We start from the raw sequence: 26,961 nt of genomic DNA, 5'->3' as shown, positions 1-26,961 counted from the left end.
CCAATAGATGTCTCTCTAATCTCTCCTGCCAGCCAAGCCAGATAGTGTGAACCAGGGTAATGGAAACAGCCCGAACAATATGCTCTCCAGCAATTACCATAAAGAGATGGAGGCCACAATAGTGAAGTACGTAATAAAAATATTTATTAAATAAGGTAAAAAACTCACATGTGTACGAAAACAAACAGCGCTAATATCGGCAGAATCCACAGGACGTAGCTGCCCGACTTCCGGGTATCATGTGGTGATGTCAGCACACCTTTCCGACGCGTTTCGTCATAGATGACGTCTTCCTGGGGACACAGGCGGCGTGCTGACTCACCACTTATATGTACATAGGCTAACGAGCAAAACACAACATTACCACCCCTGTCTGAGCCGCACCCAAACACAGCAAACGCCATATTTGTTCGGGGAATTTGCCAGTAATGGCCATCCCTATGATCAGAGAGGAGCCGCACAGGAACGGACTTAATTACATTAAGTGTTGCATTAATTCACATAGCACAAACTTAATCATGTGTAGTTGTTAACATATCAATTGGCCAATTATAATCACAATAAAATATTGAGGTCTCCATTTGGTCTCAATGTAGACACAGATGTTAATGCGTTTATAGATAACTTGTAAACCATTATTATTGACATCCCAGGTCTAGGGCTATTGACTATTTTGAACCTTGTGTGAGCCGCACTTTTCTCACAGCTTTAGGCTATATTATTATTGATATGCCTTTTGCAGATGAAAGATAGATTTTTTGTATTTAGGTTTAATTTAAATATTTTTATTGATTCATCCAATATTCATCACCAGCCTCTAATTTGATTTATGGGGAGTCTATTTACCTTTAATATAAAGAGATTCTCCACACTCATGTGTATGACCAGCCTTGGCGTATATGTATCGACCTTTTTAGGCCAGCATATAATATATGCATACCTTGTGTCAATAGTACAGTAACAGTGCACCTGATGACGTCAGCTCTGACGAAACGCATCGTGCGCGGTTACGTCATTTCCGCCCCACTGCAACGCAGATCCGGTCGCTGACACGCATAGCGTCCCGGAAGTAGCCGCCAACGAGGGACTCGTGGCCCCTACTGCTCTGGATGCCCGTTTACTGCTTATTTTATGTGAGTACCTGACTTTAATTTGTTTAATAAAGTATTTTTGAAATGGTACATCACTATATTAGCACTTCTTATTGCATATCATCACTGTTTGAGGAAAGGGAGGCTCCACCATCCAGGGGAAGGAGACACCTTCCCCCCAAGAGCCCCACACATCAAAATTGCTGGATAAGAGGATATTATATCAAGGCCCATTACCCCTGTAGGGGTACATATTTCTGGTGAGTGCGGGAGAAATTGGAGGGGTGCACTGGTTTTTCTCACCCATCACCCATCACTTGGATCACTTGGAATATCACCAATTGATTGATACATCTGCTTCACTTCATAGCACTTTTAAAGACTGTTTGTTACCTTTTTGCGGATCATCACATTTTTTAATTTTATAGCACTGTATGGACTACTTACCTTTTTTTATTGGATTATTATACTGCTTTAATTGTGTGATCATCATTATCATTTTAATCTTTTTTTATTGGTACACAGTTTTTTTGCACATTAATTTATTTATTTATTGTACCTATTTTCTGAGCACACTTTTTTAATCAGATTATATTAGACCATATTCTGTAAATTTGTGAAACACCATTATTACTTTCTCACTGGTATACAGGTTTCTGTTTATCAACTTATTTAACTATTTATTGCACACATCACGTTGAGCACACATTTGGGGAGAGTGATCTCTAAACTTGTTTTGTACCCTTTTATACACTTATGCCCTATACCGTGGATTGCACGTCATCTTAGCACTTTACTTTGTGACAATTAAATTAACTTTTTTCTATACCATTTGCACATAACTAGGCAGCGCACATTTTTGAAGCACCAAAGCACATCGCTAAGTTTTTTAAATGTGGGTGGAAGGGGAAGTTGAGAGGAACTTAGTTCCTATATGGTTACCCCAGTCACAGGCAGGCCACTATATGATTGGATGCTGACACCCCATGTGACTTTGGTGGCCATCATTGGTCAGACAGAGCCTATTTAACCACTTCTGGACCGGAAAGATTTGCCCCCTTAATGACCAGGCCAATTTTTGCGATTCGGCACTGCGTTACTTTAATGGACAATTGGGCGGTCGTGCCACGCTGTACCCAAATAAAATTCTGTTTATCCTTTTTTTTCCCCACAAATAGAGCTTTCTTTTGGTGGTATTTGATCACCTGTGTGATTTTTATTTATTGCGCTATAAACAAAAAAATAGCGACAATTCTGAAAAAAAAAATAAATAAATAAAAGCAATATTTTTCACATTCTGCTATATAATATCCACCCCCCCCCCATAAAAAAAAACGTAAAAATCTAATCTTATTCATCCTTCTTAGACCAATTTGTATTCTGCTACATATTTCTGGTAAAAAAAAATCCCAATAAGCGTATTTTGATTGGTTTGCGCAAAAGTTATTGCGTCTACTAACTACGGGAAAGATTTATGTCATTTTTTATTTATTTTTTAATAGTAATGGCGGCGATCTGCGATTTTTAGCATGGCTGTGACATTGCGGCGGACAGATCGGACCCCTAACTGACATTCTTGACACTTTTCGGGGGACCAGTGACATTACTGCAATAATCAGTGATAAAAATATGCACTGTTACTGTACTAATGACACTGACAGGGAAGGGGTTAACCTAGGGATTATCAAAGGGTTAAGTGTGAGCCTAGGGGAGTGTTTTCTAACTGTATGGGGGAGGGACTTGTGAAATGAACACAGAGACATGGGTTCCTATAGAGAATTTCAGAGAGAAGAACAGTCGGCTGTGTTTACAATAGCTGACCGTCCTTCTTTCTCAGTGGCGAGCGATCGCGGGTCGGCATCCCCGCTGCCTAGTGGGGACGGCCACTTGCCCCCAGGAGCACTCCCGCGGATCGCTGTACAGGAACGGCGATTCGCGCAGCTGAGCCAGCCTGCCGCAGTATATATGCGGTGGGCGGTCGGCAAGTGGTTAAGATTCTGACTCCCTTGTTTGGCACACTTTTTTTTTTTTTTTATATATTTTATTAAAATAATTCAACAGTACAGAATATAAAACTTCAACAACAGTTGAGATGTACAATGTTTAACAAGAAATAACAACATTGATAAGAACAAAGTATCAAGCTGAATGAAAAAAATCGGCATGGTGGGATTAAAAATTAAAGTAATGGCAGCTATACCGATAACAAACTTTAATGCCATAGATTTGTGGGAGAGAGGAGAAAAGAGAGAAAGGAGGGAGAGAGACGAAAACAAAGTGGAGGAGAGGCAATAGAAAGTGTAACTGAATATAGAAGTCCCGTCTAAGGGACAGTGATAGATAAACATCGACCTTGTGTAGATGGATCAGCTGGATGTTTCTAAAAAACTTAGTACTAAAGCATTCAGCAAAAAGACTGAAGGACTTCTCAGAGAAGAAAGGAGAAGAAGGGATACTTGTGAGCTTGATCAACAGTTTCAGAGCATGGGAGGGGGGAATCCAGTGTAAGACAAGCATGGATTGTCAGGAGGGCAGTGGGTCCTCCACCGAGAATTGTAGCAGGTATCCATTATGGTAAGCCGGACATTTGTGGAGGTCAGCTTGTTCCTTAGGAGAAAGCGTTAAACGTATGAAGGCATCCCATCGAGCCAAAAAACGTTTAGAAGTGTTGATTTGTGCTTTATCCATGTTGAGTTTGTCGTTGTATAAAAGCAGTAGAAGTGACTGTTTGACATGAGATGTCCTAGGGCGCAGGGAAGAAGTCCATTTGTTGAGAATTATTTTCCTTGCCATGAAGAGACAAAGTAAGATCCATTCCTTATGTCAAGTTGCAGTATTGGGGGATCGATCTAATGTGGAGTTGGGGGTCCCAGTGGCCGAAAATTAATAGAAAGGGATCTTTGGGAAGGGGCACTCTGAAAATGAAAGAGATGACCTGGTCCCAGAAGGCAGAGATAAACTTGCAGTGCCAAAAAGGGTGAGCCAGGGATGGAAGTGTGGTCAGGCAGTATGGGCAAATTGCAGCTTGAGGGTTGTGTTTATCCATAGAGAAAGGTAAAAAGGCAAGGTGGAGAATGAGCATTTATGTTTCCCTCCAAGATTTGTTGGGGATCAAACGAAGAGTTGAGTCATACCCCGCCAATATCTTGTCCAATAGGTTAGGGTTCGGGAAGTCCTTTCCCCAATTAAGAGCAGAAGATTTAGACAAGGGGGGTGTAAGCTTCAAAATGAGTGGTTTGTATATATTGGAAATAGTATTTGATTCTCCAGTGAGGAAAGTGTCTAGCACTGAGGGATGAAACCGGCAAGAGCTTTCTCTGCAGGATGCACGTATGAAGCTAATGCATTGCCAGTAAAAGAAGACATGATATTGAGGTAGAGAATATGTGCTAGCTATGGTTGGGAAGTCATGAGGCAGTCCAGTGTCTACATTACAAAGATCAGAGAACTTTGTGAGACCTTGTTGTTTCCATAATGTATAGATCATATGCTCCATACCCAGGGGGAACATAGGGTTCCCTTGTATATGAAGGTGACTTGATATATGAATGGGGAGATGTAGAAGTTTCCTTAGCTCCCTCCAGGCAATCGCTGTATCACGCAGTAAGATGTTGTGTTGTAGGTCTTGATGCAGAGCTTTCCATTTGCAGTGAAGTAGCGCGGTTAGTGAAACAGGATATACCATATCAGCTTCCAGAGGGTAGATGGAATGTCGTGAGGTTTGAGTTATCCAATCTAGACCGATTCTTAGTAAACATGCTAAATTGTAAACCCTAATATTTGGGAGACCTATGCCCCCCTATCTTCTGGGGAGAAAATGTTTTTTGATAGATATGCACAGTCGTTTCCCTCTCCAAATGAATTTTGAGATAGAAGTGGTTAATAGCTTGACATCTTTGTGTTTTAGCAATAATGGTAGGGTTTGCAGCGGATAGAGGAGCTTGGCATAGCTGACCATTTTGACCAAATGACATCTACCAAGGAGAGATAGAAGCAGATCCATTCAGCTGTCCAATTCTTGTGTGATTTTAGAGAGCAGAGGGTGATAGCTGAGACCGTAGAGGGAAGAGGGGGTTTAACCTATCTTTTTTTTTTTTTTTTTTTTAAACAAATTTTTATTTAAATTTTCCAAGAGTACAAAAGTACGGAAGTACAAAAAACATAAAGTCAAAAGCACAAAACAATTAAATACTAATAGTACTGTAGCATGCTGTGATAAAATTACAAGAATTATCAAACTATAATCCGCATATAGCGGGGGGGAGGGGGAGGGAAAAGGGGGGAATACCGCAGATTTAGAATATAATAATAATAATAGGCATAGCTTTTGGATGATTCAATTCTAAAGTGTCAGTTGACTGAGAACATACTCTATATTAGAATAAGAACCGTGAGGTCCAGTATAAAGATCTCAACAATGGGCACCATGTATGGATATTAATTATAAAACCCTTGGGAAGATCGAACAGGGGGGTGGGGGGGGGTGGGGGTTGACAAGGGGTTGGCATCCATATCTTGATAGCTGCACTATAGGTGATGGCGAAGAAGAGAAGGGAGGATGATGTAGAGGGAGTGGCCACCTGCATATTTGAGTGAAGCTGATACTGGTTCAAACTGGATGACCGGTTCAGTAAAGGAAATTTAGTAAGATAGGAGTCCCATTTGGATGAAAACCGAGCGGAGGATCCTGAAGAAAATTGAATGTCAAGAAGGTCTCTGCTGAGCAGTTTTGTTAATTCCGTTTGTATATCCCTGAGCGTGGGTGGGGTCCACTTGCTGAGAACTGCTGTTCTGGCCAACATGAAACATGTGGAGACCCAGGCCTTGTGGTTGTTAATTATCAGTGACTGGGCCGTCTAGGTATCCATTTATTAGAGAGAGAGGGTTACGGGTGGGGCAGAGGCCTGTAACCTCAAATGTGAGTGTTTTCACCTTGTTCCAGAACTTAGAGATGACGGGACATGACCACAGTCTGTGAGCCAGGGTAGGTCTATGTAGAAGACACCAAGAACACTTCTGTGGAGCAGAGTTGTCTTTGGACATTGAAAAAGGCAAGTAAGCCCTATGTAGAATTTTAAGCTGCATTGTTTAAGCATGTCGTATTTGAAATCTTTGTCCCATGGAAATGATTGGTTCGTGTCTGTCCACAATGACCGGTGAGAGGTTAAAGGCTTATGAATTTCGGAGATGCTAGGTTTGTCAAGGTCCAAGAGTGTATCCAGTACGGAGGGATGGAATCGTTTGGTTTTGTTCGGGCATAGATGCATGGCAAAGTTTATAGCTTGTTGCAGAATGCAGATAAAGAAAGTGGTTTGTTGGTAAGTAGTAGCTTGTGCAGATATCCTGCATAGGTAGTGGTAGTCCCGTTGAGATGTTAAATAATTGGGAAAATGTTGTCAAACCTTTAGAGGACCAAGAAGAGAAAGCAGCATATTGACGCGTTTGGGTAAAAAGAGGATGTCCCACCAGAAAGCAAATGTTTCCACACGAGGAGAAAAGGTTGAGTATCTTGCTAATCTCCCTCCAGGTTATTATAGTATCTCTTAGCAGCTGGTTGGACTTAATATTGTGTGGAAGAGATGATAGGGAGCAATGCAGGAAGGCTCCCAATTTATATGGTGCAACCATTTGGGATTTAAGTTTGTGGTTGGAAAAGCGAGATAAACCTGACAACCAGTCCAGTCCGACCCTCGGGAGGCATGCTAGGTTATATATTCTGATATTCGGTAGGTTAACCCCTCCCTCTTTTTTTTAGGTAGGAACAATTTCTTAAGGGCTATGTGGGGGCACTTCTTCCTCCATAGGAAGGCTGAGAGGGCTTTATAGAGAGTTTGGGAGACTTTATGTCTAAGAAGTAGAGGTATAGTCTGTAGGGGATAAAGGAGTTTAGGGAAACTAATCATTATGAACAAGTGACATCTTCCCAGAAAAGAAATAGAGAGTTCCGACCATGATTCTAATTGTTTTGCAATGGGCATAATCACGGGGGGGAAATTAGGGTATAAATGGAGGAAGGAGATTTACCGATTTTAATACCCAGATACTTGATGGCAACTGAAAAAATGGAATGATCCGTCCATTGAGGGGGCCTAGAGTAAGAGGGGCAGTATTTCGCTTTTGGAGAAATTAATCTTGAGTCCAGAATAGAAGCGAAATTCAGTTAAAATGTAGTGGATTAAGGGAATGTCTGAACCCCTGGGCAGGTAACAGCATGGACCGTTTTGACCGAATGTCGGGGGACACTATTTATTTATTTATTTTTATTTTTGGCCAGCGGGTGATTTATAAGTGGAATTCCTTCAGGAAGAATGTAGTGAGTGTAGTGAGTTTACCAGCCGCCCCTGAGCAATAATGCGGGAACTCAAAGTTCCCGCAAAGAAGCCCATTTGTTCGCCATTCGGCAAACGGGCTGTGTTCGTAGTACTTAACTACTTGCTGACCACGCGCCGCAGATATACTGCGGCAGGCTGGCTCGGCTGCGTGAACTTGCATACCTGTACGTCAGTTCGCGGGAGCGATCCTGGGGGCGCACTCGATTGCGCCCCCATTAGCCAGTGGTGAAGCTGACTCACGGGGCCGGCGGCTGCGATTGCTGCTGGGCACCCACAATTGCTCCCCGTAGAGAGAGAACCTCGGTCTGCTGTTGTAAGCACAGCAGACCATTGTTCTCACAGGAACCAGCACAGAGCGCCTGTGATCCTAATATTTTTTTTTTCGTGAACCTAATATTTAGGATCGCAGGTCTCTGCGTTAATTCCACAAGCCCATCCCTCTCAGTTAGAAAACACTCCCTAGGCATTCACTTAACCCTTTGATCGCCCCTGAGTTAACCCCTTTCCCGCCAGTGTCAAAAATGTCAGTTAGGGGTCCAACCTGCCTGCCGCAATGTCGCAATCTCTCTAAAAATCGCAGATCACCGCCATTACTAGTAAAAAAATAAAATAAAATAAAGAAAAATGACATAAATGTTTCCCCTAGTTTGTAGATGAGATAACTTTTGCGCAAACTAATCAAAATATGCTTATTGGGATTTTTTTTCACCAAAAATATGTAGCAGAAAACAAATTGGCCTAAAATGATGAAAAAATTAGATTTTTACATTTTTTTTTATTGGGAATGATATATAGCAGAATGTGAAAAATATTGTTTTTGGGTATTTGGGTACAGCTTTGCACAACCGCGCAATTGTCAGTTAAATCAACGCAGTGCCGAATCACAAAAAATGGCCTGGTCATTAGGGGGGAAAACATTCCGGTCCAGAAGTGGTAGAGCTAACACTGATCAAAGTGGAAAAAATGTGTGTTTGTTTTTTTTTTTTGTTTTTTTCATTGTTTTTGTCTAAGGATTGCAAAACAAAAAAAACAAAAATTTTTTACAAGTCAATATCACCAAAAGAAGGTCTTGTTTATCCTTAATAAAAACATATACAGTATGTTATCTTATGTTTTTTTTTTTAAATATATTTTATCTTTATTGTATATTATATCTTTGTATAACTATATAGGCTATAGATAATATGCATATATGTTACATATGATTATATATGTTATCTTTGCTATCTTAAGTAATGAAAGAGTATTTGTCGAATAAACAGGCCTATAGCAGAAATGCTTAAATTGCTCTGATCCATGGGGGTGATCAGATGTGAGATCTAAAGTGGCTAAAATAATGCTATTACATACATAAAAAAAACCCAATATATATATATATATATATATATATATATATATATATATATATATATATATATATATATATATATATATATATATAATATACACATTGTAGCCCCTTCACATGTGTGTATAGCTCATCTCTGTTTGTCTCCCGTCTCTGTTCAGGTGTGGTACATCTGAATGCTGATGCACCCAGAAAGATTTAAACAATAGTTATAAAAAGAAAGAAACCAAGCAAAGTTCAACTCAGTAAAGGGAAAAAGCCATTCATACTCCACACAAAGCACAATGTCAGCATGTGAGTGAGTAAGCAGTAAAGGATGTATATAAGGGCCATAGCCATCCCAGCAGTTACTGGTGCACACGAATAGCAGCACGGTGACAAATCAAGCAAAATGGGAAAGGTGAGTTTATAAAAACAATTATTTTTTGAGCTAAAAATTAATGGCCAACTTTTTCCAATTCCTTTTTTGATTTAAATAGATTTGGGAATTAATGGCGTTTTTATTGTATTTTAGAAATTTTCCATCCTTTCCTGTCTGTTTGACGAATGTCTGACAGAACAAGCGAAGGAAAATCAAACAAGGACATTGATGGCAATATAAACAATTATTCTTGTATGGAAAGGTTAGAGCCTCTGCCAGGATTTTTTTGCTGTATTTGGTAATGGGAGCACTGATCCTTGTGTGCAGCATCAATAGACCCTCCAGTACACCCCAGCACTCCTTGCCTTAAAATACATTCAGTGCTGGAGGTGCCGGAACTGCTTTCCCCACGTTCCTTCCTTGTTTGTTGTAATGTTACATGCGGAATGAGGTCCCGGAGGCTGCTCTCCTACAACTGTGACCCTCAGAAGAGTTCACTAAAAAATGTAAAAGATCTGAGCAACACATTAGATTTGTAGCACCCCCTTGTGTACATAGTTGGTTAGTGTAGGTAAATTTAGTTGGGCTAGCCTGCTTATTCGGGGTCATGTAGAGGTCTCAGTCACCCCCCCCCCCCCCCTAGCTTCTGGAAGCTTTTAGAAGTTTCCAGAACTTATTGGGTGGAGGAGTAGAGACCTCAGCCTGAATATTCATGGGGACTCTACCATTTCCTGGGGGAAGGATCGCCCAGTAGGTGAAGAGTACCGTATGAGTATTTGGGAGCCTGGCTATGTGGGGAGAGAGTGCAGGATCCAGAGTCCTGGAGGGGACCATTGTGCTGGAGGGCTCTGCCTCAAGGCAGACCTGTGCTGCTGAGAGGCAGAGAAAGAGAGAGAATGAGAGAGAGAGATAGAGGAGAAAAGAAGGAGCCAGAGACTTCCTCATCCCCCGCAGTCTCAGTCTGGCTCTGACACTCTGCCGGCAAGAGTGACCTGTAAAGCAGAAGGCCTGGACAGAAGTTGCCATCTTTGCTCCAGGAATCACCAGAGACTGAGCGAGTGATCTCTATTTGTTAACCCCCCCAAGCCTACAAGGGAGAAAGCAGGCAGGTGTAGGACCTCACTAGTTTTCAGGAGGGCCAGCGCTTAGCCTACCTTCATCCCTGCTGGGGATATTTGAAGTATTGGGCTACATGCTTTAGGATTTCTTCTAGTGGAAAAAGTTCAAGATTCCCACAGTCAGTCTAGAAGTTCTCCTAAATGAGTACAGCCTTGGATTTTGTGCTGGTGGTCAGGAATCGTTATCCAGTTTGTTCTCACGGTTTGTGCTTTGAAGTCAGTTCTGGGAATCCCGCACTTCCCTAACCCCATACAAGCTACATCCCCTAATAAATTATTAAAACTAAGCCTATGGACTGGATTATTGACTGATAAGTACTTGCCAAAAGTGCATGTTTCCTGGCTGTTCAGGAGAAGGGGGACCCAAAAATCCATGAGCCCTTTAGATGGTAGCTCTACAGTTCAAACAGTCCATAAAATACTTTTTTTTTTTTGCATCAAACGCAAATGTGTTTTGGGGACTTTGTCAGGGCTAGAATCAAGAGAAAAACCTATATGTATATACACATATAATTATGTATAATCACAAAATTAGTAATAATTATGGCTAGGGGAGAAACTCAGACAATAAAAACAGTATTACCCATTGGTGTTGAGTTGAAAAATGCTCCTTGTTTCGGTGGTCAGTGGAAAAGTTCCTCTTTAAATTGGTGGTCAGCATGGTGTTCCCTTACTGTAATGGTCAGTGTGACTCTTTATTTTATTGGTCAGTGGGTCACTCTTACAATATCGGTATAAGTGAAAAAGTGTCCCTCCTTACCAATAGCTAAAAAGATCACAGATATCAATAATGACTGAGAAACAGAAATTGCTCATTGTTCAAGGAACCACCGGCAACCTCTGGAGAAACCCTCGCTGAGAAACACTGATATAAAGGCACATAAAATCTAACCTATAAGATTTCAACAGAGATCCAATCTAACAGAGGTTCCAGCTCTGTTCAACCCAGATTAAAAAAAAATAAATGTTTTGTCTGATGTTGAGATTTAATATTTATCCAGCTGTGATCTTGTGTGTGCACAGCTGATAGTTTTTTTTAAGGTTTATATATTGAGTTTGGAACATCCCATCCCTTTATTTGAAGGGATCAAGAAGTAAAACTAATTTCATGGCTTATACAAGTAAATGTCTATCCTTTTATTCCATTAGATCATCTTTTACGAGGACAAGAACTTCCAGGGTCGCTCTTACGAGTGCAGCTCTGAATGTCCCGATCTGTCCTCATACTTCAGACGCTGCAACTCCATCCGTGTGGAAAGTGGGAACTGGATCCTGTATGAGCTCCCCAACTACAGAGGACACCAGTACTTCCTCCATAGAGGAGAGTATCCTGACTTCCAGCAATGGATGGGCTACAATGACTCCATTAAGTCTGTGCGTCTGAGCCCCCAGGTAATATAATGCAGTACAATGTGAATTAAAGCATACCACTGCCCCAAGCCATGGGACAAATGTCTTCTTTAGTCAGCTTAGGATCTTGATGCCTGTCTCCATCTTATATCGCCTGATCCATCTTATACTGTAAGTCTTAAGACATGTCAAAAAAAAAATAATAGTAATACATATGGGGGGTCTTTAAAAAGTTTCCAAACTTTTTTATTTTCATTTGAAATGGAGGAGCATTTGATGATGGCATTAAAAAATTGGTACGACACTGGGGAAATTGCATCGCAAAGGAAGGTGACTATGTAGAAAAGGGATATACTTTTTTCTTAAAACTTTTCATAAAAAGAGTTAAAAAAAAGTGTGGAAATTTTTTGAAGAACCCTCGTGTATATATATATATATATATACAGTATATATTTATTTATTAGGGATCGACCGATTATCGGCAATGCCAATATATCGGGGGCCGATATGAGGTTACCGATATTGCAGATATTTTGGGAAAGTGCTTGTACCGGAGTGATGCCTGCAGCTAGAGGCATTACCCGGTACCGGCGTCCATAGCCGACAGTTGGCTGTCTTGTAATGACAACGGATGCGGCTAAGAAACCGCTCGGCTGTCATTACAAGGAACGGGAGGGGACGTCCCTCCCGAAGCCTTCCGTGGCTTGTCCGGGTCTCCCGTCCCACCGGGAGACCCGGGCAACCAGCCTGCACGGCCACCAAAGAGAAGACCTGATCAAAGTCGCATTCGGCTCTGATCGGGTCTCCATGTAAAAACCCGGAAGTGATGTCATGACATCACTTCCGGGGACTCGGCGGCAAATTCAAAAAAATTACATCATTCAAAACAGCCAAACTTGGTGTTTTGAATGGTTTTAAGCGCAGAGGATGGGTTTGTGGTTGTTTGAGTGGTTTGTAGACCCCAAGATCCCTCCACAAGAGTACCTGTTAAAAAAAAAAAAATTGTAATTTTTTTAATGTACGAAAATATCTGCCAATATTGGTCGATACTGAAATGCGATGACCAATGTATCAACAATAAAAAGATGATATCGGTCGATCACTAATGTATATATATATATATATATATATATATATATACAGTATATACATACAGTATCTCACAAAAGTGAGTACACCCCTCACATTTTTGTAAATATTTTATTCTATCTTTTCATGTGACAGCACTGAAGAAATGACACTTTGCTACAATGTAAAGTAGTGAGTGTACAGCTTGTATAACAGTGTCAATTTGCTGTCCCCTCAAAAAAACTCAACACACAGTCAGTAAAGGGTAACTCCACTTTTGTGGGGAAAAAAATAGTAAATGAAGAGAAAACAATACAGGGAGTGCAGAATTATTAGGCAAATGAGTATTTTTGATGATTAATTTTATTATTGAACAACAACCATGTTCTCAATGAACCCAAAAAACGCATCAATATATAAGCTGACTATTTTTGGAAGTAGTTTTTAGTTTGTTTTTAGTTTTATCTATTTTAGGGGGATATCTGTGTGTGCAGGTGACTATTACTGTGCATAATTATTAGGCAACTTAACAAAAATCAAATATACTGTACAGTATACCCATTTCAATTATTTTTTTTTTACCAGTGAAACCAATATAACATCTCAACATTCTCAAATATACATTTCTGACATTCAAAAACAAAACAAAAACAAATCAGTGACCAATATAGCCACCTTTCTTTGCAAGGACACTCAAAAGCCTGCCATCCATGGATTCTGTCAGTGTTTTGATCTGTTCACCATCAACATTGCGTGCAGCAGCAACCACAGCCTCCCAGACACTGTTCAGAGAGGTGTACTGTTTTCCCTCCTTGTAAATCTCACATTTGATGATGGACCACAGGTTCTCAATGGGGTTCAGATCAGGTGAACAAGGAGGCCATGTCATTAGCTTTTCTTCTTTTATACCCTTTCTTGCCAGCCACGCTGTGGAGTACTTGGACGCGTGTGATGGAGCATTGTCCTGCATGAAAATCATGTTTTTCTTGAAGTATGCAGACTTCTTCCTGTACCACTGCTTGAAGAAGGTGTCTTCCAGAAACTGGCAGTAGGACTGGGAGTTGAGCTTGACTCCATCCTCAACCCGAAAAGGCCCCACAAGCTCATCTTTGATTATACCAGCCCAAACCAGTACTCCACCTCCACCTTGCTGGCGTCTGAGTCGAACTGGAGCTCTCTGCCCTTTACCAATCCAGCCACGGGCCCATCCATCTGGCCCATCAAGACTCACTCTCATTTCATCAGTCCATAAAACCTTTGAAAAATCAGTCTTGAGAGATTTCTTGGCCCAGTCTTGACATTTCAGCTTGTGTGTCTTGTTCAGTGGTGGTCATCTTTCAGCCTTTCTTATCTTACCTTGGCCATGTCTCTGAGTATTGCACACCTTGTGCTTTTGGGCACTCCAGTGATGTTGCAGCTCTCAAATATGGCCAAACTGGTGGCAAGTGGGATCTTGGCAGCTGCACGCTTGACTTTTCTCAGTTCATGGGCTGTTATTTTGCGCCTTGGTTTTTCCACACGCTTCTTGCGACCCTGTTGACTATTTTGAATGAAATGCTTGATTGTTCGATGATCACGTTTCAGAAGCTTTGCAATTTTAAGAGTGCTGCATCCCTCTGCAAGATATCTCACTATTTTTGACTTTTCTGAGCCTGTCAAGTCCTTCTTTTGACCCATTTTTCCCAAGGAAAGGAAGTTGCCTAATAATTATGCACACCTGATATAGGGTGTTGATGTCATTAGACCACACCCCTTCTCATTACAGAGATGCACATCACCTAATATGCTTAATTGGTAGTAGGCTTTAGAGCCTATACAGCTTGGAGTAAGACAACATGCATAAAGAGGATGATGTGGTCAAAATACTCATTTGCCTAATAATTCTGCACTCCCTGTATAGTGTATGCAATTGTGACACAAATCATATTGTAATTGAATGAATGTTATTAAAAACTACCTTTCCTTTTCAATCTGCGGCTCTTGTGATTTTCTGCAAATGCAATATGGCCGCCTGGAGCTGTTCTGTACACAGAATGTATACTGACCACACCCCCAGAAACATAATTTCCTACTTGTGTGATTGGCTCACCAATTTTCCTAGAATTCTGCCTAAGATACAAGTCAGATTTCTGGCATCCCCTGCAACAAAAATGTCATTTTTGGTGAGATACTCCCAATAGGAACACGTCTAAAGGGATGCAGGCCCAGCAGCTTTCCTCATTAGAGCCCTGCAGCTGCCACAGCTGGTTGATAATTATGAAACCACTCCCATTAGACCCACTCAGCACAGAGGCACAAACAATGATTTCTTCAGAATAACAAAAGATAGAAATCTGCAACAAAGTTAGTTAAAATCCTTGTAATGTACAGAGATCACCCAGAGGGGAATGTTTTTCTTCCCAACAAAAGTGGAGTTACACTTTAATATCTAATCTGCTGGCAATAAAAATGAGTACACCCCTAAGTAAAAATGTCCAAACTGGGCCCAATTAGATATTTTCCCTTCTCTGTGTCATATGACTCATTAATGTTACAAGGTCTCAGTTGTGAATGGGATAGCAAGTGTGGTAAATTTGGTGTTATCGCTCTCACTCTCTCATACTGGTCACTGGAAGTTCAACATGGCACCTCATGGCAAAGAACTCTCTGAGGATTTACATAAAGATGGCCTAGGCTATAAGAATATTGCCAAGACCCTGAAACTGAGCTGCAGCATGGTGGCCAAGACCATACAGCGGTTTAACAGGACAGGTTCCACTCAGAACAGCAAATTTACACTGTTATACAAGCTGTACACTCACTACTTTACATTGTATCAAAGTGTCATTTCTTCAATATTTCCACATGAAAAGATAGAATAAAATATTTACAAAAATGTGAGGGGTATACTCATTTTTGTGAGATACTGTATATACATATATATATATATAAACACCTGACATTTTCCTTTCCTCTCTACACTCTGTACAAAGCTAAGGCATGGTTGCATTATACTTCAATTAGTAGTCTTGACGCTACAGGTTTGACTGCTTGGTTAATTTCAAGTTTTGTTTTCGTCTTTAGCACCAAGGCTCCTTTAGAATCAGGATCTACGAGAGAGAAGACTTCAGAGGTCAGATGATGGAGTTCACTGAAGATTGTCCTAATGTCTATGAGAGATTCCGCTACCATGACATCCACTCCGTCCATGTCCAAGATGGCTACTGGATGTTCTACGAGGAGCCCAACTACAGGGGACGTCAGTATTACCTGAGACCTGCAGAGTACAGGAGATACACCGACTGGGGAGCCACAAGCCCCAGAATTGGGTCCTTCAGACGTCTCCATCATTCCTATTAAATGTTTAAAAACATTTTAACTTTTCTGCTTGACAATAAACTTGATAAAGACATTTTTTTTCTGTTTGTTTTCTATTTATGCAATGTAAATTTTTGATGCAAATATGTATAGAGTAGCAACCTCTAAAACCAGTCAAAAGCCAATCTTAGTCTGAGACTTAAACATCACTATGAGAATATACTGTATACTAGGTGCGAGTCATTTATTGATTTATTTCATGCAGAATAAGTTGGTTTCTTCTATACATACTGGAGGAGATTTACAAAAATCTGAGCTTGCAAAATCTGGTGCAGCTCTGCATAAAAAAACAATCAGCTTTCAGGTTTTATTGTCAAAGCTTAAAGTGGTTGGTGACGAGAGAACTTTCCTGGGCAGTTTAACCACTTCCCCTCCTGGAAGATTTACCCACCCCTTCATGACCACGCCATTTGTTGTGATTAGGGTTGAGCGGACACCTGGATGACCGTGTTCGGCGGGTTCGGCCGAACTTGAAAAAAAAGTCCGGGTCCGTGTCCCGGACTTTTTCCGAATTTTACCCGGACACCGAACCCCATTGAAGTCAATGGGGACCCGAACTTTCAGGCACTAAAATGGCTCTAAAACACCAATGGAAAGGGCTAGAGTGCTGCAAATGGCAGCAAAACGTAGTTAAGAGTATGGCAAGTGCTCTGCAAACAAATGTGGATAGGGAAATAACTTAAAACAACAAAAAAAAAACAGAAAAATAAAACAATTTTCTTCATCTGTGAAGGACGAGGCCCATATGGAGTAGGAGGGAGGTTGAGGTGGCGGTGGATGTGGGGGTGTAGGTGGAAGCGACGGTGGAGGGGGACGAGGTAGCCAACACTGCTTTTTTTCAGTCATTTTAAATGAGGGTACACCCCAAAAGAGTGAGAAAGATCAAAAATAGAACAATGGCTGGGTAAGGTCGGTATCCATCTCTATTCTGCACAAGGTACAGAAAAGTCCTGTGGGATCCATGCCTGGTTCATTTTAATGAACGTGAGCTTGTCCACATTGTCTCTGGACAGGCAGCTGCGCTTGTCTGTGATAACGCCCCCCAGCCGTGCTAAATACACGTTCAGATAATGCACTGGCTGCAGGGCATGCCAGCACCTCCAAGGCGTAAAGGGCAGGCTCAGGCCATGTGCTTAATTTGGAGACCCAGAAGGGGGCAGACCCGTCATTCACTACATGTAGGCGTGTGCACACATACTGCTCCACCATGTTGGTGAAATGCTGCCTCCTGCTAAGACGTTCCATATAAGCTGCTGGTGCTGCTGTTTGTTGTGGCATGCTGACAAAGCTTTTCCACATTTTGGCCATGCTAACCCTGCCTTCTGAGGTGCTGGCGGTGCCCTGGTTGCATTGGCGACCTCTTCCTCCTCCTCCTCTGCCTTGGCCTTGTGCTTCCACTGTGGCCCCGCTGTCAGATGGGATTGCCAGCAGCATCGCGTCTACCAGCGTGCGCTTGTACTCGCGCATCTTGCGATTGCGCTCCAGTGAGTGAATTAAGGACGGTACGTTGTCCTTGTAATGGGGATCCAGCAGCGTGGCCACCCAGTAATCAGCACAAGTTAGAATGTGGGCAACTCGGCGGTCGTTGTGGAGACACTGCAGCATGTAATCGCTCATGTGTGCCAGGCTGCCCAGAGGCAACGAAAGGCTGTCCTCTGTGGGAGGTGTATCGTCTGTGTCCTCTGTATCCCCCCAGCCATGCACCAGTGATGGCCATGAGCTGGCCTGGGTGCCACCCTGCTGTGAACATGGTTCCATCTCCTCCTCCATCTCCTCCTCCTCATCCTCCAGAACTGTGCCCCTGCTGGACAATTGTGTCCCTGGCGTTTGTGGGTGCAGGAACCCACCCTCGGAGCCACTTGCAAATGACTGCCCTGAAAGCCTTGGAAATGTTACCTCTTCATCCTCCTCCTCCTCCTCCTCATCCTGTGCCACATCCTCTTCCATCATCGCCCGAATCGTTTTTTGAAGGAGGCATAGAAGTGGGAAGTTAAGCTGACAACGGCGTCATCGACACTGGCCATGTTGGTGGAGTACTCAAAACAGCGCAACAAGGCACACAGGTCTCGCATGGAGGCCCAGTTATTGGTGGTGAAGTGGTGCTGTTCCGCAGAGCGACTCACGCGTGCGTGCTGCAGCTGAAACTCCACTATGGCCTGCTGCTGCTTGCACAGTCTTTCCAGCATGTGCAAGGTGGAGTTCCACCTTGTGGGCACGTCACATAAAGAGGCGGTGAGCGGGAAGGCCGAAGTTACGCTGCAGCGCTGACAGGCGAGCAGCAGCAGGGTGAGAACGCCGAAAGTGCGCACAGACGGCCCGCACTTTCTGCAGCAGCTCTGACATATCGGGGTAATTTTTAAGGAACCTCTGCACCACCAAATTCAGCACATGCGCCAGGCAAGGGATGTGCGTCAAACCGACTAGGCCCAGAGCTGCTATGAGATTTCGCCCGTTATCGCACACCACCAGGCCGGGCTTGAGGCTCGCTGGCAGCAACCACTCATTTGTCTGCTGTTCCATGCTCCTCCACAACTCCTGCGCAGTGTGTGGTTTTTCCCCCAAACAGGCAAGTTTTAAAACTGCCTGCTGTTGTTTACCCCTTGCTGTGCTGAAGTTGGTGGTGAAGGTGTTACGCTGACCAGATGAGGAGGCGGTAGAGGATGAGGAAGCAGAGTAGGAGGAGTTAGGAACAGGAGGCAAACTGAAGCGCCCTGCAATCCTCGGTGGTGGATGGACATGCGCCAAACTGCTATCTGCCTCAGGCCCATCCGCCACTGCATTTACCCAGTGTGCCGTTAGGGAGATATAACGCCCCTGACCGTGCTTACTGGTCCACGTATCGGTAGTTAGGTGGACCTTGGCACAGATGGCGTTGCGCAGTGCACACCTGATTTTTTCCCCCACTTGGTTGCGCAGGGAAGGGATGGCTTGCCTGGAAAAGTAGTGGCGGCTGGGCATGACATACTGTGGGACAACCACCGACATAAGACTTTAAAAACTGTGTGTCTCCACCAGACGGAATGACAGCATTTCAAAGGCCAAACATTTTGAAATGCTGGCATTCAGGGCCAGGGATCGCGGGTGGGTAGGGGGGTACTTCCTCTTCCTCTGAAGTGTTTGGGAGATGGAAAGCTGAACGCTTCCACGGGACATTGTGGAGATGGTTTGTGACCCAGGTGGTGGTGTTGCTGACAGATTGTCTGTTTGCGGGGTGGCAGGTGCCGGTATCACTACAGAGGTGGATGAAGAGGCCGAGACTTCAGCAGAAGAGGAAGCAGGAGGAGCCAGAGACGTTTCTTGGTTTTGAAGGTGTCTACTCCACTGCAGCTCGTGCTTTGCACTTAGATGCCTGATCATGCAGGTTGTGCTCAGGTTTATGCCTCGCTTCAGGCTCTGATTGCACAGGGTGCAAACCACTCGTGTCCTGTCATCAGTACATTTTCTGAAGAACTTCCACGCTAGAGAACTCCTTTGAGCTGGCTTTGGTGCGCTCGGTCCCTTGCTGCGTTGGGCAGTAGCAGGTGTAGTGTCTAGGGCACGGCCGCTCCGCTTCTTCACCCTGCTCCCTCTTCTGCTGTGCTGGTGGCTCTGTGCGACCACCGCCTCTTCCTCCAAACTACTCAGGTCACCTGCATGACCTTCATTCCATGTGGGGTCGAGGACCTCATCGTCCTCCACATCATCTTCCACCCAGTCTTCACCCCTGCCCTCCTTGTCGGTCTCCACAATTCTGAGTGCCGCAGCAGTTGGCACCTGCGTTTCGTCATCATCGGAGAAGTGCTGCGATGTTCCTTCCATGTACTCATCTTGAGAAATAAGTGGTTGGGCATCGCTGCACTCAATCTCTTCCACTTCTGGGGCAGGGCTAGGTGGATGGCTCTGGGAAACCCTGCTGAGAGAGTCATCAAAAAGAAGAAGAGACTGCTGCATGACTTGGGGCTCAGACTGCTTGCCTGATTTGCAAGGGGGTGAGGTGAAAGACGGTTGGACATCGGCTGCAGGTGCCAATTCTGTCCTTTCTGCAGTAGACTGGGTGGGAGACAATGTGAAGGAACTGGAGGCACTGTCAGCAACCCAATCTACTATCGCCTGTACTTCTTCTGCCCTCATCACTTCTAGAGGCGCATGATGCCCTACCAAATACTGTTGCAGGTTCTGTTGCTTACTCACACTTGAGGAAGGTGTTTCACTTGTGCGTGTAGCTGGCACAGATCGACCACGTCCTCTCCTTGCAACAGGAGCTCTACCGGCAGCACCACGACCCAGGCCACGGCCCCTATTTGACGGTCTCCTCATATTTCTGTAATTTATGATCTTGCCCTAGAAAGGTGTTTATTGAATAGCGGAACAAAACAACAACAGTATCGCACGGGTGTATCTCACAGTCAAATATGCAAACGATGCCGCAATTTAATTTTTTACACTCCAAAAGGGTGTATATTGAATAGCGGAATAGAAAAAAAAATTATAAAACGGTGTATCTCACACGTACAAACACAGACTAGGCCTCGATTACAATTTTTTGTACCCTAAAGGGAGGATGAGGATGAGGAAGAGGAGTAGGAGAAGTTCGGAACAGGAGGCAAACTGAAGCGCCCTGCAATCCTCGGCGGTGGAAGGAGATGCGCCAAACAAATTTAAAAAGGTGTATCTCACATGTACCAATACAGACTATGCCGTAATTTAATTTTTTACACTCAAAAAGGGTGTATATTGAATAGCGGAATAGAAAAAAATGTATAAAACGGTGTATCTCACACGTACAAACACAGACTAGGCCCCGATTACAATTTTTTGTACCCTAAAGGCAGGATGAGGGTGAGGAGTAGGAGGAGTTCGGAACAGGAGGCAAACTGAAGCACCCTGCAATCCTCGGCGGTGGAAGATGCGCCCCAAAAATTTGGAAGGTGTATCTCACACGTACCGATACAGACTATGCCGCAATTTAATTCTTTTTACCCCAAGGGTGTAGATTGAATAGCGGAATAGAAAACATTTTATAAAACGGTGTATCTCACACGTACAAACACAGACTAGGCCCCGATTACAATTTTTTGTACCCTAAAGGCAGGATGAGGAGTAGGAGGAGTTCGGAACAGGCAGGAGGCAAACTGAAGCACCCTGCAATCCTCGGCGGTGGAAGATGCACCCCAAAAGATTGGAAGGTGTATCTCACACGTACCGATACAGACTATGCTGCAATTTAATTATTTTTACCCCAAAGGGTGTAGATTAAATAGTGGAATAGAAAATATGATATCAAAAGGTGTATCTATCTCACACGTACAGACCCAGACTAGGCCAGGATTACTATTTTTTGTACCCTAAAGGCAGGATGAGGAGTAGGAGGAGTTCGGAACAGGAGGCAAACTGAAGCACCCTGCAATCCTCGGCGGTGGAAGATGTGCCCCAAAAATTGGAAAGGTTTATCTCACACGTACTGATACAGACTATGCCGCAATTTAATTATTTTTACCCCAAGGGTGTAGATTGAATAGCGGAATAGAAAATATTATATCAAAAGGTGTATCTATCTCACACGTACAAACCCAGACTAGGCCCCGATTACTATTTTTTGTACCCTAAAGGCAGGATGAGGAGTAGGAGGAGTTCGGAACAGGCAGGAGGCAAACTGAAGCACCCTGCAATCCTCGGCAGTTGAAGATGCACCCCAAAAATTGGAAAGGTGTATCTCACACATACCGATACAGACTATGCCGCAATTTAATTATTTTTACCCCAAAGGGTGTAGATTGAATAGCGGAATAGAAAATATGATATCAAAAGGTGTATCTATCTCACACGTACAGACCCAGACTAGGCCCCAATTACTATTTTTTGTACCCTAAAGGCAGGATGAGGAGTAGGAGGAGTTCGGAACAGGAGGCAAACTGAAGCACCCTGCAATCCTCGGCGGTGGAAGATGCGCCCAAAAAATTGGAAAGGTGTATCTCACACGTATCGATACAGACTATGCCGCAATTTAATTCTTTTTACCCCAAGGGTGTAGAATGAATAGCGGAATAGAAAATAAAATTGGTGATTTTTCAAAAGCACATGTGAACACAGCAGTGTCTTATGTCACAGTCAGCTCTGCAGCAGGCTATGAAGGGAAAAAAAAAGAAAATTCCCCTTTAAGTTTGTAATTTTTAAATAGATTAGTACAGGAAAAAAAAATCCCTTTTAACTTGTAGTAAAATAGATCTAAGATGAACGCTGCACACAACTGACTGATAAAAATAGATTTTTTTTTCTCCCTCCTCCTCCTCAGTGGGCTCAAGTGAGGGCAAAAAGATTGTTCACTGCACCACCCCCCACACAGCAAAATCGATGTAGAAAACTGACCCTGCCTAATCTCCAGTCTCGCCCTAAAATGCTCTAATAACTTTCCCTGCCTGCACTCCGACCTGTCCCTGCATTCTTTTCTTTTTTACAGAATCACTGTCTGTCCCTAATCAGCAGCCAGCACGTATGATGTGTGCTCTGTCCCTAAACTACAGCAGAATGACGTGGCGCGCTGGGGGCTCTCGAACTTATAAAGACATGGTCACATGCTTCAGATGGCCCAATCACAGCTACTAATACATTAGTAGGCATGGCTGGGATGGCTTAAGGCACACCAGTTAAACGCTTGTTGATTGGCTGTTGAAAGCCCGCCATTAAAAGCGCGCCATTACATACAAAACAGGAAATAAAATGATCGGGTAACAAAAATCCTATTATTCGGTACAAACACGAATAATACACTCCGTGTTCGCGCAACACTAGTTGTGATACGTCACTGCGTTACTTTTTTTTTTTTTAAAACAGAAAAGTGTTTTTTGAACAAGGTTAAACAATTTCCAATCTATATACAATGCATTTACTTACATCTAATGATACACTTCATGGTCATCTTAGCGCCCTTAACATTAATACTATCATCGTGACCTTCAAGTCCACAATATGCTGAAGTATTGAAGCTTATACAGTATATCTGGTAATAAACAACCACAGCTTGTTAGGATCTCCCCGTTGGTCATTGCAAGATTCTGGACATCACCAGTTCCCTGGGGCTCAGCCAGGGGAGGACTGGTCCAGGGGGCAGGGGGGCAATTGCCCCCTGGGCCGCTCTGATGCCCCATAAAAAGGCTGCACCGCTTTCGCTATAGACATGCCTAAAAGATTCCTGGTGAAGGGAAGTAAAAATTCCCTGCCGCTGATCTACTGAGTGCTGGTTGAAGATGAGAACAGAGGACAGATCTCTCCCTCCCCCCAGCATGGATGGTGTAAACTGTGTATGAGCAGAGGCCGTTTTAAAGCCCCACTGGAGACTCTCCTCCCCCCGACCAGCCCCAACCAAGCTTTCCCAGCTCCCCCCAACTGCCCCCCTGCTGGCCAGGGCGGGAACCAGGATTCAGCTGGTGAGTAGAGACTACTGGAAGCGGAGCTTCAACCTAGAATGAGGGTCAGGAGGAGGGCAGGAAGTGGGAGAGTGGGAGTGGGATCGAGTCGCTGCACCCTGGGCCTTTGGTTCGTACTTGCCCCCTAGGCTGAAAGTTGCCAGTCTGCCCCTGGGCTCAGCCCAGGGGTATTCAGCCATGGTGACCAGATTTTTTCAAATCTACCTGGGCTTCCCCTGTTTTGATAAATGTACCTTTCCATGACCAAGGTGTTCCCAATGTGTAGTATCCACGAGGCTACTGTGGGCGGTGAGATCGATTTCCATCCCAACAGGATGAGTTTGCGTACTTGAAAAAGTGCTCTAGAGCAGGGATTTGCAAACTACGGCCCTCCAGTTGTTCAGAAACTACAATTCCCATCATGCCTAGTCATGTATGTGAATATCAGAGTTTTACAATGCCTCATGGGATGTGTAGTTCTGCAACAGCTGCAGGGCCGTAGTCTCTGCTCTAGAGAATGCTATCCTAACCATCTCCTCTGGGATAACCTATTCCAAAACCCCCAGGATACAATGAATTGGGTCTAAAGGGACGGTCATCCGGAAAACACCTGGTTAAATGTCCCAAGTACCGCACTCCAATACCTATGGAGCTTTGGGCATCTCCAAAGTAGATGGATGAGATCCCCCTGGTGTTGCCCACATCTTCAGCACATGGGGTCTGACTGCTCATCCTATGTAGTCTAAGTGGGGTGTAATGCACCCTAAGTACGATGTATAATTGGGAGACTTTTTTGGGCAACGTTGAGAGAGCTGGGAGTAATTGAGTACAGGACTTCCTCCAATTGGTCTCCCGCGAGTGGGCCTACGTCCCTTTCCCATAGGGACGGTGCCTTGGTGGGGTAAGATTTTAAATGGTGTGTTAGTAGCATTTGATAACAATGTGAGATGATCCCTTTAGTTTCAGTCCTGGTTTGTAACAGATGGAAAATTGGGGTATTGGACATAACCCAACTGTCAGCGTCCCTCTGCGTGCACACAGCGTACCTGAGCAGGAGATAGGAGTAGTACATGGTGGAAATCTCTTTTGTAACTCAGGGAAGGATAGCAGCTTGCCATTCTGAAATATATGTGACAGTAGAGTTCTCCCATATCAGACTATATTCAGTGAATCCCAGCACCCCCTGCATCTTCCTGCCTTTATTCCATATTTTTTGGATTAATGTAAGAGTGGGCATCTGTTTATTCGATTTATTGAACTTCTGTGCCTCCAGGCCCATCGGAACGGTCTCCGCTCCAGATCCTATCAGCATCAGTCTTGCCGAAGAGCCCACCAGCTCATGGGTCAAGGACCCCATCAGATGTTGCATCTGAGCTGCAATATAGTGCAACCAAGTATTGGGCACTGCCAATCCTCCACTGTCCTTGGGGTGTTGCAGCTGTTTTAGTTTGATCCTGGGAGGGCCTGTATTCCATAGTAGGCATCTAAAGAGGGTGTTGACCACCCTAAATATTTTCAAGTGAATTACCACTGGTGAGTTGTGAAGAAGATGTAGCACTACTCCCATGGGAGCTGCTGGTTACAGGTTCCCCTGGGTTACCATTAGCAACGAAATGACAGTTCAGCATTTTAAAGTATTTTGGCTCAGTCAAGAAACAGTCTAGGAGCTTTGGTTTTTTTGTGTTTTTATTGAGAACTTGGATAGAAGAAGGGAATGAGTGGGCTACTCCAACTTGAATGAAATATGTACAATTTGCTGGGATAACTAGATTTCGCTGAGTGCGGCAAGGCCGGTACTTCACCTTGTCACTAGCGGTGAAGAAGTAGATAATGAACTGTTTTAGATACGCTGTACTGTACTGTAGAACACTCTTCAGGGCCCTTCCTGGCACCCCTTTGTTTCTATTCTTCAGGGTTCTCTACATAGCACCGCCTTCCCTATAACACTCTCTGTGTGAGCTAACTCCTTGAACCCTTTACTTCATTGGAGTGGCCACCCTTCCTGAACAGACCCTTTGGCAAATCTCCTGGTACGCATGGACACTGTTTTTCCTGTTAGACTCTGCCAGCAACTCAACCGTCATCTCCACTGGATCTTCTGCAGCTCAGCTCCACACCTGGTTCACTAGGCCGACCGCCTAAGATCACCTTCCTCACACACAGCAGGAGGAGAGACAGCCATCCACCTTGTCCCGGGACTCTACTTCCCGCCAAAGATGCCCTGTCACATGTCCCCTCAGTATTTATGGTCAATCCCAGGATGCACTGTGGTGGTGCCTTCCCACTGTAACTGCCATAAAACCTGATGTGTCACTGGCTGGGTTTCCTCCACTGCCCAATGAGCTCCCTCATTGGATACAGTGGGGACACTCCCTCAGACCCAGTGAATCACACCTGGAGACATGCAACAGGCAACCTAACAGATCAGGCTCCCCTGATAAGCAGAATGAGCAATAGATGCTTTGCATAGCACCTACTGTCATGCCTCCAGCTTAAGAAATAATTAATGTTAGTGGAACTTGCAATACCAATATTGTCCACAAGATGCCACTGTGACAAAGACTATTGTTGGACAGTACTTTATGGTATCTCTTGCTCTCTATTACTGGATATTAGTTCCACCCTTCTCTGAGAAAATCTCCATTTTAGACCTCATGGACGAGCAGACAGTATCCCATGTGCCTGTGGGAGATTCCTGAGCCCTTCTTGGAAGCATCGCTGGTATGCTTCAGAACTGTTAGCTGCATATAATGCATGTTTCTGCTTGTTTATGTTTATATACTGATTATATGCCTTTATCGGTTTATTTACAGTTTCACCTGATTATTCTCAATCCTATTTGCATATCCATCTGACTTGTATCCTGTTTCATGTGACCACCATTCTTTCACTGGAATAAAGCCTTAAGTTACAACAGGACTGGTTATTATAGGATTGAAGGTTTAGCTGTATGTTGAGCTGCACACACCTGGGGCATACGTGTAGTGAGAACAGAACGCCTACCTAACTAGTAGAGTGCTACATCCACCCCCAACTAAAATGAGCCACATGCCATTGGCTCTGGGGCAGCCACCTCCTACAAAAATCAAAGTCTAGGAGTATCCCACAAACCTGGAAAGGGGGAAAAGGGAAATGACCAAATGTACATATAATAAATTAAGTGCAAACATATAAATTTCTCTCTATACACAATATAATACAAGACAGGTGCATTTGAGGAAATGCACCCCCCACCAAGCAAAGCCTGCTCTGGTGAGTAATTAAGTTGACCTAACTGACTAGCTCTAGAGATTGTGTCACCTGGTGTGTTCTGGATCGTTTCCTTGCTGACCGAGCCACTGGGTGATTCCTATTCTGGGTGGCATTCTCACTATCTACTACCTTTTGGTATGAGACTCTTGATCCACCCATTGGCCACCTGTAGTCAGTTACCTCGTCCCCTGACCTATGTATATCCTCTTCCATTTCCAGCTAGTGCCTTAGTATAGGTTTTGCTTCCTGTTTGTCTGCTGTGTATGGTGTACGCTTGTTGCTGACCTTGGCTTACCTTGACC

General features: G+C 43.8%; 1 protein-coding gene across 1 annotated transcript in view; it reads left to right on the top strand.

Moving 5' to 3' along the window:
* Positions 1-6,352: 6,352 nt before the first annotated feature.
* The window catches only part of LOC309550222 (uncharacterized protein), a gene marked incomplete at both ends in the record, with an annotated part of 34,698 nt that continues 14,089 nt past the window's right edge, over positions 6,353-26,961 (top strand). Inside the window, 3 exons of the mRNA XM_082250633.1 lie at positions 6,353-6,409; positions 11,400-11,642; positions 15,732-15,971. Of these exons, the coding sequence (XP_082106759.1) occupies positions 6,353-6,409; positions 11,400-11,642; positions 15,732-15,971 (540 nt within the window). The remainder of the gene's footprint in view (positions 6,410-11,399; positions 11,643-15,731; positions 15,972-26,961) is intronic.

This window comes from Pelophylax lessonae, assembly GCF_965119305.1.
Source record: "Pelophylax lessonae genome assembly, chromosome: 1".
In the NCBI taxonomy this organism is placed as follows: domain Eukaryota; kingdom Metazoa; phylum Chordata; class Amphibia; order Anura; family Ranidae; genus Pelophylax; species Pelophylax lessonae.
Note: the sequence above shows the minus strand (reverse complement) of the source record. Positions and strands in the feature narration are given on the sequence as shown.